The sequence below is a fragment of the Tupaia chinensis genome, unplaced genomic scaffold, assembly GCF_000334495.1.
Source record: "Tupaia chinensis unplaced genomic scaffold, TupChi_1.0 Scaffold000207_1, whole genome shotgun sequence".
Classification (NCBI taxonomy): domain Eukaryota; kingdom Metazoa; phylum Chordata; class Mammalia; order Scandentia; family Tupaiidae; genus Tupaia; species Tupaia belangeri.
In genome coordinates, this window is record NW_006159682.1 from 3,922,858 (window position 1) to 3,939,039 (window position 16,182).

General features: G+C 39.5%; 1 protein-coding gene across 1 annotated transcript in view; it reads left to right on the top strand.

The window, feature by feature from the left end:
• Nucleotides 1-15,431, top strand: part of LOC102498184 (putative selection and upkeep of intraepithelial T-cells protein 1 homolog) — a 19,904-nt gene extending 4,473 nt beyond the window's left edge. The window contains exons 4-7 of the mRNA XM_027771339.1: nt 638-748; nt 4,552-4,674; nt 6,491-6,545; nt 15,365-15,431. Of these exons, the coding sequence (XP_027627140.1) occupies nt 638-748; nt 4,552-4,674; nt 6,491-6,545; nt 15,365-15,431 (356 nt within the window). The remainder of the gene's footprint in view (nt 1-637; nt 749-4,551; nt 4,675-6,490; nt 6,546-15,364) is intronic.
• Nucleotides 15,432-16,182: the final 751 nt, after the last annotated feature.

The following is a 16,182-nucleotide window of genomic DNA, read 5'->3' on the forward strand; positions in this document are numbered from 1 at the left end:
TTTTTTTTGAGAGGTTTTCACTATAGGGCGCGTGCGCTCGCCAGACAGACAGAGAGAAACAGAGAGACAGAAAGTGAGAAATCGCCCCCCAGGGGGGATGGTCACACCACAATCCCTTCTCCTCCATTCTCCTCTCGGGATCTTGGGCATGCACGCACACGTGCCTGGCGTGAGATTTAAGCCACCGGGTCGAGACGCGAACCGCGGTCAACTACGTGGGAGTCCAGCGACATAGCCATTACATAGCCATTACACTAACTGCTGGTTCCCACGAGAATTCTTTAAGCAATGAAACTAGTCATGAGCACAAAAAAGAGTGAGACTAGATTCGATTGTTCTTTCATAATATGGAAGCATCTATATTGAAACCATTATTGAGAGACTAAAGAAAGGCTTCTTTTAGAACCACAAGAACCTCAGCATAACTTATACCCCGCAGAACAAGCCCAATGTTTGTGCTTGCTTCATACATGCCATCAAACCAGCTCCACTGGTGTCTAGGCCTGATCTAAATCTGAAAAATAAAGAATTGCAGGATCTGAAGTAGAATCCTGCTTTCTTAGCAGCAAATTTCTAATGCAGTTTTACTCCATGTGTAGATTTATTGATCTCCAAATTGCTCTGTCCTTTCTTTCAGATGGCCTGTTTGAATCAGACTACATTTGGATCGTGTTTTTGGGTTTACTTCTGGGTATAGTTTTGGTTTGCATCGCTATGCACCTTTATATTTTGCTTTCCATAAAAAAAGGTAACTGATGCAACAAGATTGGAATCATTAATGGTATCTCTCTTAAGTTGATACCTAAATCACATGGGGTGTTTGGGCGAAGCTGAATGGCTTTTGTCTCCCAATCCCATGCCTTACACAGAGATTTATGGCTGGTTTCTCACTTTGTATGTGTTGAACTTTATACTTTGGAGCTATGACTTCCCCAGACAATGTTTTCAGAAAACAGTTCAAAATAGATGTCTCCTGAGCTTTTTAGATCCACAGTTGCTTCTATACTCCCAAAGAAGTGATTTCTTTCTTAAAGAGTTCAGTCAAAATGAAATGAATCCAAACTCTGTTTCGTTAAAATCATTTACTGATGGATTGATAAATCCTGTGAGTCTTTCCATAGAAGGCACTTAATCTATCATAATCTTCCTGTTGACTCAGATTGCCATTAGTTTTCAAGATTACAACATCCTTTATTTAGGGTCTTAAGTAAAATTAATATAAAAAAGCGATAGGTAGATAAACGAACAGCAAATTTTTTATAACCATACTGTTCCTTTTGCTTTTGTGGCTAAACTAAATGAATATATCACCCACCTGAAATTATACACTGATCGTTAAGTACAGGAGCATCAGATAATTTTTAAAACAACCCTTTATGAAACCTATGACCAAGTAAAATATATCATATGTTAAGTAATACTGCTAGAAGGGAAGGATGTGAATTCAGTGACTGAGCAATTTAACAGACAATGACATAGTTAACTAACAAAATAGGGTTGATAGGATGCAGAGTAATGGAGTAAGGATAAAATCTACCATAAACTCAATGATTCCTTGAGTCAAAGGAGAAGTTATAATCTACCATGACCATTTCTAATTCTTAAACCCACATACCACATTTCTGGAGTATATACCTCACATTAGGCATTGTGATAATAATTTTCAGAATTTATCCAGATTAGTCCTAAAATCCTATTACTATCACCATTCTATTGATACGGGTGTTGTGGAATACATAGCTTATAAATGGCAGAACCAAGATTGGATTATAGACAAGTTTTGCTGCACATTTGATGCTATAATCAATCACACTATGATTTCCAATGTTTGGTTTCAAGTTTGTACTTGTTTATCTGCATGTTTAATAAGGTCATTTAGCCTTGAGACAGCTTATTCTATAATAATTGGGAAATATTTCTTCCATTTTGATACCAAACTATTTCTATACAATATCTGCACTTATAATTCTGGAACCACAAAAACTAAGTCTTTGTTTTCCCCATGAGATGATAACTGCTTTCCAGAAACTTCTCTAAAAGTATCTCCAGTTACTTCAACTTTATACATTTTTAGTCATTCTCTTCTGGAATGTGATATAAATCAAAGCTATTTTAAGGATGCATATTTCAGAAATATATAGGAAAATATTTTAGTGATCTCTGTTTAGCTTGTAGAAATGTTCTGTTTAGATTGCCTTGTCTCTTGGCAATTCAAGTTGAGAGGTGTAAAACATGTTTCCTGAACTACTTTAAAAGAGCTAGGCCCTTCTATCTCTCATTCTGTGGATCCAAAGTGATTCTTAACTTTCATCCAAGTCAGAGCCAACTATCTCTATCAAAGCCCCCAAACCTCAGAATCTCTGAAAATCTGATGAGGATTCCTAAAGTGTCTTTCCAGTCACCCAGTTAGATTAATTTTGTGCTAGATTAGGTGGTGAAAATTAGGAGAAGAAATTCCTCTTAGTCTCACTGGATCTCCAAATCCAGTCTCTCTAGGACCTGTCATCACTCACAAACTGAACTCACAGCATGAGCCCTACTTAGGTTGAGTGGGTGTGGGGTTAGTGATTTCTGCCTTTTAGGATAGCTGTCCTTAGGCTAATGATGCACCACACTCCTGCCTTCCTCTTTATCAATTCCAGCTCTCTCTTCTAGGGCGTCGGTCTCAAGATCATGTTTTAATCTCAGTGGTTCTTCAATTCCTGTATATAGTAAGCTCTTCTCCAGTGCCACTTATATACATGAAGTTCCGGAGCAGAGGTAAATGGGCTTAGTGTGGTGAACTCTCCTGTGGTTGCTGTCATTTTCCTGAAAAATCTGTCTCTTGGGGGTTGTTCAGTCAAAAATTATGTGTCCAGGAAGAATGATGGTTTGGGTAACATCTCCAGGAAGAATGATAGTTTGGGTGACATCTTGGAGGATCAAATTCCACTAAGATTATACTGAATGTCAAGGACAAAAGCTATAAATGCTGCCGTTTGGGCTGGCCATGGCCTGGTGGTTAAAGAAGTTGGATCCTACCTACAATGTCCCCATTTAATATATACCAAGTATCTGCACTCTATGACTGAAACTGATTGACTAAAATATATACAAACACAAGAGATGGGCGTGAATGCCAGATGTGGGGTGTGTGGAGGAGTGGGGCCTAGGGAAGGACATTTGGAGGAGGGATACAGAGGCAGAGCATTGACAGGATGGGGAGGTGTGGTGTTATCTCTTGAAGATATTTTGACCAACTGGACTGGGGAGAAAGGTTCACATATTGAAATGTTCACTTTGTAAGCAAAACAATGTGATTGAATGTATATAAATTAATTAATTTAAAAAAAGAAGTTGGATCCTACCTGACCAATTGTACAATTAGAATCCCAGACCCAATGGCTTAAAACACATGCCAGGCACATGTATACACGTGTGCCCAAAATCCTGAAAGGAGAGGAAAATGGAGGAGAAGGGACTGTAGTGTGACTATGCCTCGTGGCGGGGGTGGTGGTGGCGGTGGTGGTGGTGGTGGTGGTGGTGGTTGAGGGGGGGGGTGCTTTCTCACTTTCCTTTTCGCTTTCTCCAGCAACTGCACATACCCTCTGGCAAAATTAAAAATAGAACAAAAATGCTAACAGGTTTTCAATTGTATAGAAAGAGCAGAACACCTGCTGCTGCAAAAAGAAAAATTATACTGGTATCAAAAAATATGATTGGAGGAACCAGCAGTTAGCGTAATGGCTATGTCGCTGGACTCCCCCGTAGTCGACTGCGGTTCGCGTCCCAGACCCGATGGCTTAAAACTCACGCTGGGCGTGTGTGCGTGCGTGCCCAAGATCCCGAGAGGAGAATGGAGGGGAAGGGATTGCAGTGTGGCCATCCCCCCTGGGGGGTGATTTTTCGCTTTCTGTCTCTATGTCTCTCTCTGTCTTTCTGGTGAGCGCACGTACCCTATAGCGAAAACCTCTCAAAAAAAAAAATATATGATTGGGTCCAGCAACTCATTTACATTAAACGTTTTCTGGGTCCTCTTAACTGTTAGTGTACATTCATGACTCTAGATAAGGAGTCCTCAGTTCTGTGACCATGGACCAGTGCCAGTCTGTGACCTGTTTGGGGCCCAGCCACATTGGCCTTCTGAGCCATGCAGTGGGGGCTGGACAGTGGATGAGTGAGCAAGACCTCACCTTTATTTCTGTGTAATGTAATTCATTCTCAGGTTCCAAAAGTTAGAGGCGAACAGCTTTGAAATGCAGCCTAAATACTGCAGTCTGTTGACTCCCAAAGAGTCACATCCTCCCAAACACAAAATTTACCCAATTCATCCTAAGATTCCCCCAAACTTTAACCATTGCAGCATCAACTCACAGTTGATAATAAGATTATTAAATAATTTATAGTTGTTGTATAAGTTAATTGAATTTATTCACTTTCAGTGGTAAAGCAATGACTTTAAAGGATATATTCGTACTACAGGTAAAGTAATAATAGTAAACATTATTTCAGCTAATTTTCTCTCCCTAGTTTACAGTCTCATTAATTTCCTGATTTTTGCACATTTTTTAGTCTCTATTCCAGATCCTTTATTTCTCTTGTACAGTGATTGGATGTGGGATATGGCAATAGTGGTATTTATTATGGTGGCTTTTTTCACCATTCTAATCTTCATCTTATACCTCACAGTAAAAGGTAAGTGGACAGGAAGAGTCCTGATCTTGCGATTACTTTTCTTCCAGTATAGATTTCTTTCACATTCCCTAGTAACTCCATTTATTGACTGATTATTAGTCCAAGAATCACTGTCTCCAGAGGAAAAACAAGATAAATCCCAAAATATGTTTTCTCAAGTTATGAATTAATATTCAAAAGTTAAGTTATAATTTGTCCTTCTTTGAGTAAGCTTCTTGCTATCTCGAGTGTGCAAGTGAAGTTGACTTAGGATGTTTCTTTCCTGTCTTTTAGCTAGTAACATAAAGAATTATACCTGTGCTTCTCAGATTTATCATTTTCTTCTTACAACATATGGGTCAAATTTTCTGTTGATAATTCTATTCCTAACATCCTCCAAACAAGAACACTACAAGTTTTCTCCAAATGCATTTTGTGATGTTGCTTTTCACATTGATCAATTTTTCTCGTTTTTATGTATTTCATTCACTGAAAATTACTAAGATTTACTCTATTTGGACATTCTTCAACTCTGTTCACCCTTCAAGGACTTTCACCATTTCTCCACTTTTGTTCAACTAGAGAATTCTACTAAATAATTCTAATAGATAATTAGAGATAGATAATAGATAATCAGAGATAATTCTAATTTTGTTCCCCAAATGTTGTTTCTACTCTAAACATGTGTCAACATATCCTTATACATCTGTTATCACCAAAAAAAAAAATTCCTATAGTGAGATTGTGTTTTATAAAGCCATGAATAATTCTCATTATTTTCTTAATGTAATTTCTATAAGAGAACATTGAGCATCTTACATGTATCACTAGATATTAGAAGAAAAAATGATAATGTATATTGAATTCTGAGGTGAAAGATGTTTTGAGCTTACGATTTTTCTCATCCCAAATAATTTATTTTAAGTAAGATCAAAATATAGCCAAGGACTTGTAAAATGCACTATTACTGGAACCAGCAGATGGTGTAATGGTTATGTTGCTGGACTCCCGTGTAGTTGACCATGGTTCAAATCTCAGAACCGGTGGCTTAAAACTGATGCTTGCACATATGCATGCAATCCCTAGAGGAGAAGATTGCAGCATGGTTATCCCCCTGGGGGTTGATTTCTCACTTTCTGTATCTCTGTTTCTCCAGTAAGCACATGCATCCTCTAGCAACCCCACCTAAAATCTGCACTATTACTATAGAATTTATAAAAATTATATAAGAGAGACCAACAGATGGCATAGCAGTTATATCGGTGGACTCTCACAAGGCTGACCAAGGTTTGAGTCCTGGACACAGCAGTTTGAAAATCACTCCAGGTTTTTGTGCATGTATGCCCAAGATCCCAAAAGGAGAATGAAGGAGACAGGATTGCAGCATGGCTATTCCCCCTCGGGAGTGCTTTCACATTTTCCCTCACACTGTCTCTCTGTCTTTCTCTCTTTTTCTCTGGTGAGTTCATGCACCCTAAAGCAAAAATCTCTTATAAAAATTGCATAAATGATTTCCTCAAATGGAAATGAGAATAACCAATAAATAAGAAATAAATATTATAACTCAATCAGTGAAGTACTCATTTAAAAATAGTTATATTATACTTGCAAATGTAATGACTATTCAAATACAGGTATTTAAGATATAGCCTAGTTATTGAATATCAATGACTATTAATATCACAGAAAGAGAGACAGAGATCATATTTTTCTGGATATAAGAGTGACACTTTGTTAAGCATTCCTGATAAAACATAAAACAAAAAGCAATAATAACACATACATAAAAATAGAACCTAAACCTGATCAAGCTTCTATCCTAACCTCCAATTTATAGGACATAAGATAACAAGTAATTATAAAAGTGATGACAAAGATGCCTTCAACAAAAGGTAGAGAAAACACTATAGAACAAATTATCCAAGTTCTTTACTATGTTGCAAAAATAGAAAAAGAAAAAGAAATGAGAAATGCAAAGGTCTATAATTCAAGAGATATATATAAAAGGCATATCAACTAATCACAATCTGTTCATATATTTGAATATCTATTTAAACCAATAAACTATTAAATAATATTGACTTTTTAAAAATTGGGAATACTGTACTTCTAATGCTATTAATGAATGAATAATTTTAGGAGTAATAATGGTATTCTACAATGAGAAATTTTTTTGAGAGGTTTTTTTTGCTATAGGGCACGTGCACTCGCCAGACAGACAGAGAGAGACAGAGAGACAGAAAGCGAGAAGTCATCCCCCAGAGGGGAAGGCCATGCTGCAATCCCTTCTCCTCCATTCTCCCTTGGATCTTGGGCACTCATGCACACGTGCCCGGCGTGAGTTTTAAGCCACCGGATCCGGGACGCGAACCATGGTCGACTACATGGGAGTCCAGTGACATAGCCATTATGCTAACTGCTGGTCCCAAGAATGAGAATTTTTTATTATAATGTTCTAAAATATTTATAAGTTAAGTGATATGTTGTCTAAGATTTGCTTCAAAGTAATATGGGAAAGATGTGGAGTGGTTGAGCATATAGTTAAAATAAAACTGGCAATAAGTTGCTATTAATTTCATGTGATAGTAACATGAATTGTACTAATGTTTTCATTGTTTTGTATATTTATAGAATAGATTGTGGTAGTAAAGGTTAAAATCAAAAGTACCATGATAAGGATTCTCAAAAAAGGGGACAAAAGAAAGAAAAGGACCTAAAAGTGTGTCTAGAAGAATGATATAGTCACAGAGATTAATTAGAAAATTAGTTGATAAATTAAATATCACATCAAATAGTAAATTGTTAGAGTATATGGTACAGTAACAGTAAAAATGAATAAATAAATAAGACATTTTCAATAGGGGTTAAAATTCATGCATTGCAGAATAAGAAATCCAGTCCAGCCTCAGTGGTCCAGGTGTTAGCAAGCTGCTCTGCCATGCAGGAGCTACATGGCTGACTGGCATTCAGATCCAGGGTCATTTGCAACACACTCAGTGCACGTGCCTATGATACTGTTTGGCTGGAAGGCTGGGGGAAGGAATAGTGGTGTAAGGAGATCCTGTGGTGGGTGTCTGTCTCTTGCACACATTTTCTCTTGTGCTTCATCTCATTGTCATTTACTTGTTCTCTGTCATGAAAGAAAAATATATATAAATTTAAAAAAAGAAAAAGGAGAGGCCAGAAAGTGGCATGGAAGGTAAAGTGCTGAATTCCCACATGGCCAACCATGGTTTGAATCCCAAACTTGGCAGCTTGAAAATCATGCTGAGAGCATGTGCATGCATGCCCAAAATCCTGAGAAGAGAATGGAGGAGAAGGGATTGCAGTATGGCCATCCCGTGATTTGTCACTTTCCCTCTCACTTTCTCTCTCACTCTGTCTTTCTCTGGCAAGCAAGTGCCCTATGGAGGGAAAAATAAAAAAACCTAGTAACAAAAAAAAAAGCTTAAATTAAAAAGAACAAGAACTCCAACAGAAACTTAAGTGTATTTACAAAAAAAAAAAAAGAATAACTGTATTTGGAGGGGTGATATTTTTTAAAATAATAGCATTTTCCCTCAGAATTGAGGAAAGAGATTAAACTCTAGTTTTAAATAAATAAATAAATAAATACAAACAAAAGAGTGCCAGCAAATATATAGTGATTAGAGAAAAACAGTTGCTTTACTCAGACTTCAGTGAAACTCCAGGGCACTGTATACACAAGTAATTGGGTAATTGTCACATAAAACCAGCACAACATACTGTCTGGTTAAGTAAAAGGAAAACAAAACAAACAAACAAAAACAACCAGCAGGGGCCAGAACATAAAAGAAAAAAGCTTCATACTTTTAGGGAGAAACTTATAAACCTGGAGTTATATAACCAAGAAGTGACGTGAAACTTTCTATACAGACACTGCGAATTTTAGAAATTCCTGAATACTAATTTGCCCAAGCAAACCTTCTGCCTGGCTAAGCAAACAGCTCACCTCTCTGGACGACAGATTCTACACTTGGGCAAACAGCTTTCTTCCAAACAACAGTTCAATAATCACAATTATTTTGAAGATCCTTACTAGTTTGAATTATTATATTATGAATTTTGCCCAATTCCAGTTCACCAGTTGAAAAAACAAACCAATAACAAAACCCCACTTTAAACTACTTGTGCTTAGACCCCTCAAATTCTTCAAATACTTTCCATTTACCTATCCCTTCTGAGAGAGTTCTTACTAAGACTGTCAGGAGGATAGTTTCTCTTTTATTAGTAGGTTTAAATTCAGTTTCACTTAACAAACAGATTATTCTCATGGTCTTTGTGGATTAAGTATAAAAATGTAATCCAACCATACTGTTAAAAGTTGGAGTCTTTGGGAAGAGATTAGGATTAAGGTCAACAGAGTGGTGCCCTGTGATTAACTCCTGGTGGGTTATAAGGAGAGAGAATGAGATCAGAACAGAGAGAGAGAGAGAGAGATGCATAGACACAAATACACACTCCTTTGCCCTCTGGTATGTTATGATCCAGTCCCAAGACCCTCATTAAGTGTAGTCCCTTGATCTTGGACATCCCAAACCATGCACTGAGTAAATCTCTATTCTGGTAATTCATTCAAATTAGGTTTGTCTGCTATTAGCAACAAAATGGAATAGAGCACCTGAGAGAACTCTAGAGGATAGGGTTTGGATTTCTATTTTTATAGGTGTAGGAATGAATAGTATGATAATTTTGGTTCCTTTCAACTCTTTGAACACTTTAAAATGAAATCCATGGAAAACTATTATAGATAAACTATTTTACCTTCTGAAGTAATAAAAGAACAAAATCATTGTCAAGATAGCTGTTACAGGAACAGTAGTAGAGGATTATTTGATGAATATAGACTTATTTAATGCCTAACATTCATTACTCAGGAATTGAATAATCCTTCAGTGAAGAATGGGTAAAAATGAGAAATTTTAAAAGATAGATTTGGGGCTTTAAGTACTTTGCAATTTTAGTCTACAAAGTTAATTTTGAATTTCTATTTCTATGAATCTTTAAAAAATATTTGTTGTTCATTTGCCAGAAAAAAATTTAATCTCATAACTTTAATTTCTCCCAGAAAATATTGATGACAGGCACCATTTTTTTTCATTTTTACATGACTCCAAATCTTATTTTGTAGCATCTCTGTATTTTCATTGTCTCATGCCATTTGAATTGCTATAACAATACCATAAACTGGATAGTTTATAAACAATGAAACTTATTTCTCACAGTTCTGGATAATAGGAAGTCCAAGATCAAGGTATGGGCACATTTTATGCCTGGAGAGTACCCATTTCTCAAAGGCGGTGCCTTCCTACTGTATACTCACATATAGTGGAAAGACAAAGCACGTCCCCTTAGGTCTCCTTTATAAGGGGGCTAATCCCATTCATGAGTGTTTCACCCTCATAAACTAATCATTTCCTGAAAGGCCCCACTTCCTAATACAGTCATATTGGTGGTTGAGATTTCAATACATGAATTTACACACACACACATACACACATGTGCCACTGTCTGGCCTTTCAGCATTTGAATTTTAGAGAGACAAAATTATTCAGATTGAGGCAGTCATTTAGTATGACTCTAGAACCTCTCACAAATTGTTTTGCAGAAAATAAATGGTCATATTTTAAAAAAAACATAAAGATAGTTTTAGCTCTTGGATTGTACTTTTTGCCACTTTAAAAAGTACTTAATTATAAAATAATGGTAGAAGAACAAAATTAAGAGGCACATCAGAGAAACTCCTGAGTTTTAACAAATGTGTTTATATTTATAGTAAACCCAATTTCCTTTACTAATCAGAATTAATAAAAGAAACTTTCTATCTGCTATTTTAATGACACGAATATCCCAAAATATTCAGGTAGTAGTTTAAATTTCTAGTTCAATAGAACTATTTATGTTTTTTGATCAAAGAAATTACTCTTAAGTGCCAATAATTGTACATTAGCAGATTTCCTTGTTAAGGAATGGAAAGCAACAATGTTTGTAAGAAGTTTGAAGTAGTAACTGTAGGAAATGCAGCTCTCAATTAATCTGTTAGGTTCCCAGACTCACATGTCCTGGCTGTGAAAGGAACAGTATCATATGTTGGTTCCCAAATTGTCTCTCTCCTCTTTGCCCCCCCCCAGCCCTGCCTTACATAACAATGTAAGCTCTCTGTGGTCAAAAATTTGAAGTAAGAGAAAGAGACTAATATTTGCTAGCAGATGGTATATAAAAGAATACTTGGGGAGGGCTGAATTGAGATTTATGTGTGACTAGTGTGCTGGGCATTTGCTTTTCAACAATTTAAATAGTAGACATGTAAATAGTTTCTTAAAAATATTTAAAACCATACTGTTTCTGTTGTTATAGAGTCACAAACAAAATTATACAAAAAAATCTTAGAAATATTTTGAATATTATCTTAAAATCCAGTATTTTGAAATTTTGAAAGTTGTTTATTACTTATCAAGAACTATGGAGTATGAGTTAAAATTTCTTGACGTTTAAAGTAAATGTTTGTGGAAAAATGTGAAAATAAATAATTTTTTTAAAAAAATTATCATTTTTACTTTCCACTGTAGTAATCCTAGCATATCAAATATTGTCTGACATCTCATAGGTGTTCAATAACTATTTGTAGTATGAATGAAGAAAACCAGTGAGAAATAGTAAACTTACTACTGCTGTTTTATTTACCTTTCTTTAAAAGGAATTAATTGTAAAGCTTGGTTGTTACGGTGCTGGGATACCATACAGCAAATCATGGTTCGAATCCTGGACAGGGTGACTTGAAGATCATGCTGGACATGCGCATGTACATACCCAAAATCCCAAAAGGAGAAAGGAAGAGAAGGGATTGGGGCATGGCCATCCCCACCCTGGGTGTAGGGGGATGACTTCTCACATTCCCTCTCTTTGTCTCCAATGAGCGCACATGCCCTATGATAAGAATGGATGTTGTATGATAAACTATTAATATGATGATAATAAAGAAGCATTTTTAGATCTTACCAAAACATTTATTTATATTTTCATAAAACCAATCTATACCCTAGATCCTGTAATAGCTATTTTCCCCATGTTTGGTGAGATATTCTATCATTTTTCTGGTTCCTCCTTTTCTTTAGGTAAAAAAAAAATAAAATAAAATAAAAGATGAAAAATAAAACAATGAAAAAGCCTGAATTTGTTGGAAAGAGGTATGCTGCTGGTCATAGTGGGGTGTGCCATGGCTTAAAGTGGGGTATGCTTAGGGTCACAGTGAATGGTACTGTGGGTCTCAGTGAGTCTCTGGTTTGAGTGGGGTGTGGTGTGGTGTGCAGTTTTGTACGGTGTGTCACAGAGATGTGTGTGATTGTCTCAATGAGGTGGGCTAATGATCGCGGGGGTGGGGTGGGCCATGGTTTATAGTCGGGTGTGCTTCAGGTCCCTGTGAATGGTAATGTGGGCCTGAGTGAGGTGATCTCAATGAGGTGTACTGGTGATCACAGAGGGGTGGGTGAAGGCTTAAAGTGGGGTATGCTTTGGGTCACAGCAAATGACACTGTGGGTATCAGTGAGGTTTGCTGTGGATCTCAGTGAGATTAAGGTCTGTATCTAGTGTGCTGTGGTCGCAGTTTTGTGCAGTGGGTTTCAAAGATGTGTATGGTGGTCTCAAAGAGGTGTGCTGCTGGTCAAAGTGAGGTGTACCATGGCTTGAACTGGGGTGTGTTTTGGGTCACAGTGAATGGTACTGTGGGTCTCAGTGAGGTGTGCTGTGGATCTCAGTGTGATTTGCGTCTGAGTGAGAGGTGCTCTGGGTTGCACGTTTGTACAATGGATTTCAGGAATGTGTGCAGTTGTCTCAAAGAGGTGTGCTGATGTTCACAGTGGGGTGTGCCATGACTTAGAGTGGGGTGTACTTTGGGTTACAGTGAATGGTACTGTTGGTCTCAGTTAGGTCTGAGTTTGTGTGGGATGTGCTGTGGGTCACAATTTTGTGCGGTGGATTTCAGGAATATGTGTGATGGTCTCAAAAATATGTGCTAGTTGTTGCAGTGGGGTGTGCTGTAGTTTAAAATGGGGTGTACTTTGGGTCACAGTGAATGGTTCTCTGGATCTCAGTGAGGATTGATGTGGGCCTCAGTGAGGTTTGGGTCCGAGTGGATTGTGCTGTGGATCTTAGTATTATGTGATGGGTTTCAGGGATGTGTATAGTGGTCTCAATGAGGTGTGCTGCTGGTCTCAGTGGGGTGTGCCATGGCTTAAAGTGGGGTGTGCTTTGGGTCGCAGTGAATGGTACTGTGTGTCTCAGTAAGGTGTGCTGTGGGTATCAGTGTGGCTTGGGTCCGAGTGGGGTGTGTTGTGGGTCACAGTTTTGTGCAGTGGGTTTCAGGGATGTGCGCAGTGGTCTCAATGAGGTGTGCTGATGGTCACAGTGGGGTATGTCATGGCTTAAAGTGGGATGTGCTTTGGGTCAAGGTGAATGGTACTGTGGATCACAGTGATGTTTGCTGTGGGTCTCAGTGAGGTTTGGGTCTGAATGGGGAGGTGCTTTTGGTAATAGGTTTGTGCATTGGGTTTCAGGGATATGTGCAGTGTCTTAATGAGTTGTACTGCTAGTCACAGTTGGGTGTGCCACGGTTTAAAATGGGGTGTGTTTGGGGTCACAGTGAATGGTACTGTGGGTCTCAATGAGGTTTTGGTCTGAGTGGGGTGTGCTGTCATTCAAAGTTTTATGTGGTGGGTTTCGGGGGTCTGTGCAGTGGTCTCAATTAGGTGTGCTATTGTTTGCAGTGGAGTGTGCCATGGCTTAAACTGGAGTGTGCTTTGGGATGGTGTGAATGGTAATGTGAGTCTCAGTGAGGTTTCCTCTGGGTCTCAGTGATGTTTGGATCTGAGTGGGCTTTGCTGTGGGTGGCAGTTTTGTGCGAAGGTTTCAAGGATGTGTGTGGTGGTCTCAAAGAAGTGTGCTGCTGGTTGCAGTGGCATGTGCCATGGCTTAAACTATGCTGTTCTTTGGTTCACAGTGTATGGTACTGTGGGTCTCATTGACGTTTGCTGTGGGTCTCACTGAGGTTTGGGTCTGAGTGGGGAGTGCTGTGGGTCAAAGGTTGGTGTACTGAGTTTCAAGGATTTGTGCGGTGGTCTCAAAGTGGTGTGCTGCTGGTTACAGTTGGTTGTGCTGTGATTTAAAGTGGGGTTTCCTTTGAGTCACAGTGAATGGTACTGTGGGTCTCAGTGAGGTTTGTTGTGGGTGTCAGTGAGGTTTGGGTCTTAACAAGGGGTGCTGGGTGTCGCAGGTTTGTGTGATGTGAGCTTCAGAGATGTGTGTGCTGGTATCAATGAGGTGTGCTGCTGGTCCTCAGTTGGTCATGCCATCTTTTAAAGTGGGGTGTGCTTTGGGTCACAGTGAATGGTACTGTGGGTCTCAATGAGGTTTTCTGTGAACCTCGGTGAGGTTTGGTTCTGAGTGTGGTGTGCTGTGATTTGACATTTTGTGCAGTGGTTTTCAGGCATCCATGTGGTTGTGTCAATGAGGTATGCTGTTGGTTGTAGTGGATTGTGCCGTGGTTTATATCGGGGTGTGCTTTGGGTCATAGTGAATGGTACTGTGGCCACAGTGATGTATGCTGTGGGTCTCAGGTTTGTGTGGTTGGTTTCAGGAATGTGTGTGGTGGTCTCAATGAGGTGTGTGACTGGTCGCAGTGGGGGTGCTCCATGGCTTAAAGTAGGGTGTGCTTTGGTCAGAGTGATTTTATTGTGGGTTCCAGTTTGAGTGGGGTGTGCTGTGGTGCATAGCTTTGTGTGGTGGGTTACAGAGATGTGTGTGGTGGCCTCAGTGAGGTGTGCTGCTGTTCACAGTGGGATGTGCCATGGCTTAAAGTCGGGTCTGCTTTGGAACACAGTGAATGGCACTGTGGGTCTCAGTGATGTTTGGATCTGAGTGGGCTGTGCTGTGGGTGGCAGTTTTGTGCTGTGAGTTACAGGGATGTGTGTGGTGGTCTCAATGAGGTGTGCCGCTTGTTGCAGTGGGGTGTGCTGTGGCTTAAAGTGGGGTGTGCTTTGGGTCATAGTGGATGGTATTGTGGGTCTCAGGTGGGTCTAAGTAAGGTTTGAATTGAAATGGGATGCGCTCTTGGCCTCAATTTTGTGCAGTGAGTTACAGGAATGTGTGCTCATCCCAAAAATATGTGCCGCTGGTCGCAGTGTGGTGTCCTGTTGCTTAAAGTAGGGTGTGCTTTGCATCACAGTGAATGGTACTGTGCATTTCAGTGACGTTCTGCAATAATGCATTTAGAAAGATTTATACTGAATTGGTAGCCAAATTTATAACAGCTTTATCTCTAAAGTTTAAATGATTTTGAAAAAATAAATATGTTCACAAATTACTTATACAATAAACATTTTAGTTTAATAGATCTTTTTTTGGAGAGGTTTTTGTTATAGGGCATGCATGCTCACCAGAAAGACAGAGAAAGACAGAGAGAAAGAAAGTGAGAAATCACCCCCCAGGAGGCATGACCATGCTGCAATCCCTTCTCCTCCATTCTCCTCTCAGGATCTTGGGCACACACACACATGTACTAGGTGTGAGTTCAAGCCACTGGGTCTGGGAGTCGAACTGTGGTTGACTACATGGGAGTCTAGCGGCATAGCCATTACACCACCTGCTGGTGGAAATACTGCTCCACATCTCTTGTCTTATGTCCTTGAAACAAAGGTACCTGTATCCAAATGCTGCAAGTCTGAGAGTTGTGCTGCCTGTAGTAGACCTACCTGAGAGTTGAAGGATGATTTGAGAGGGAGAGCACTGAGATAATGAAAGGACAGCCCGTGGCCTGCCTGGTAGTGCTGTAGTTAAGGGAACCTGATTCTACATGGTTAACTGCAGTTTGAATCTTGGCCCCTGAGACTTGAAAAACATGCTGGGTGCATGTGCCCAAAATCTGGATGAGAGGAAGTGGAAGAAGGATTGCAATGCGGCCCTTCCCCATTGGAGGGTGCTTTCTCTGGCTCTTTCTGGTGAGCACATGCACCTTCTGGGGAAAAAAAGTCCAGCTGCAGTGGTACAGGTATAGGATGCTGCTGAGTATGGGTAGAAATGGGTTTGGATTCTGGCTTGACCCGAATGTGCTGGGGTGCACCTGTGTGGGTCTCATTGACGTTTGCTGTGGGTCTCACTGAGGTTTGGGTCTGAGTGGGGAGTGCTGTGGGTCAAAGGTTGGTGTACTGAGTTTCAAGGATTTGTGCGGTGGTCTCAAAGTGGTGTGCTGCTGGTTACAGTTGGTTGTGCTGTGATTTAAAGTGGGGTTTCCTTTGAGTCACAGTGAATGGTACTGTGGGTCTCAGTGAGGTTTGTTGTGGGTGTCAGTGAGGTTTGGGTCTTAACAAGGGGTGCTGGGTGTCGCAGGTTTGTGTGATGTGAGCTTCAGAGATGTGTGTGCTGGTATCAATGAGGTGTGCTGCTGGTCCTCAGTTGGTCATGCCATCTTTTAAAGTGGGGTGTGCTTTGGGTCACAGTGAATGGTACTGTGGGTC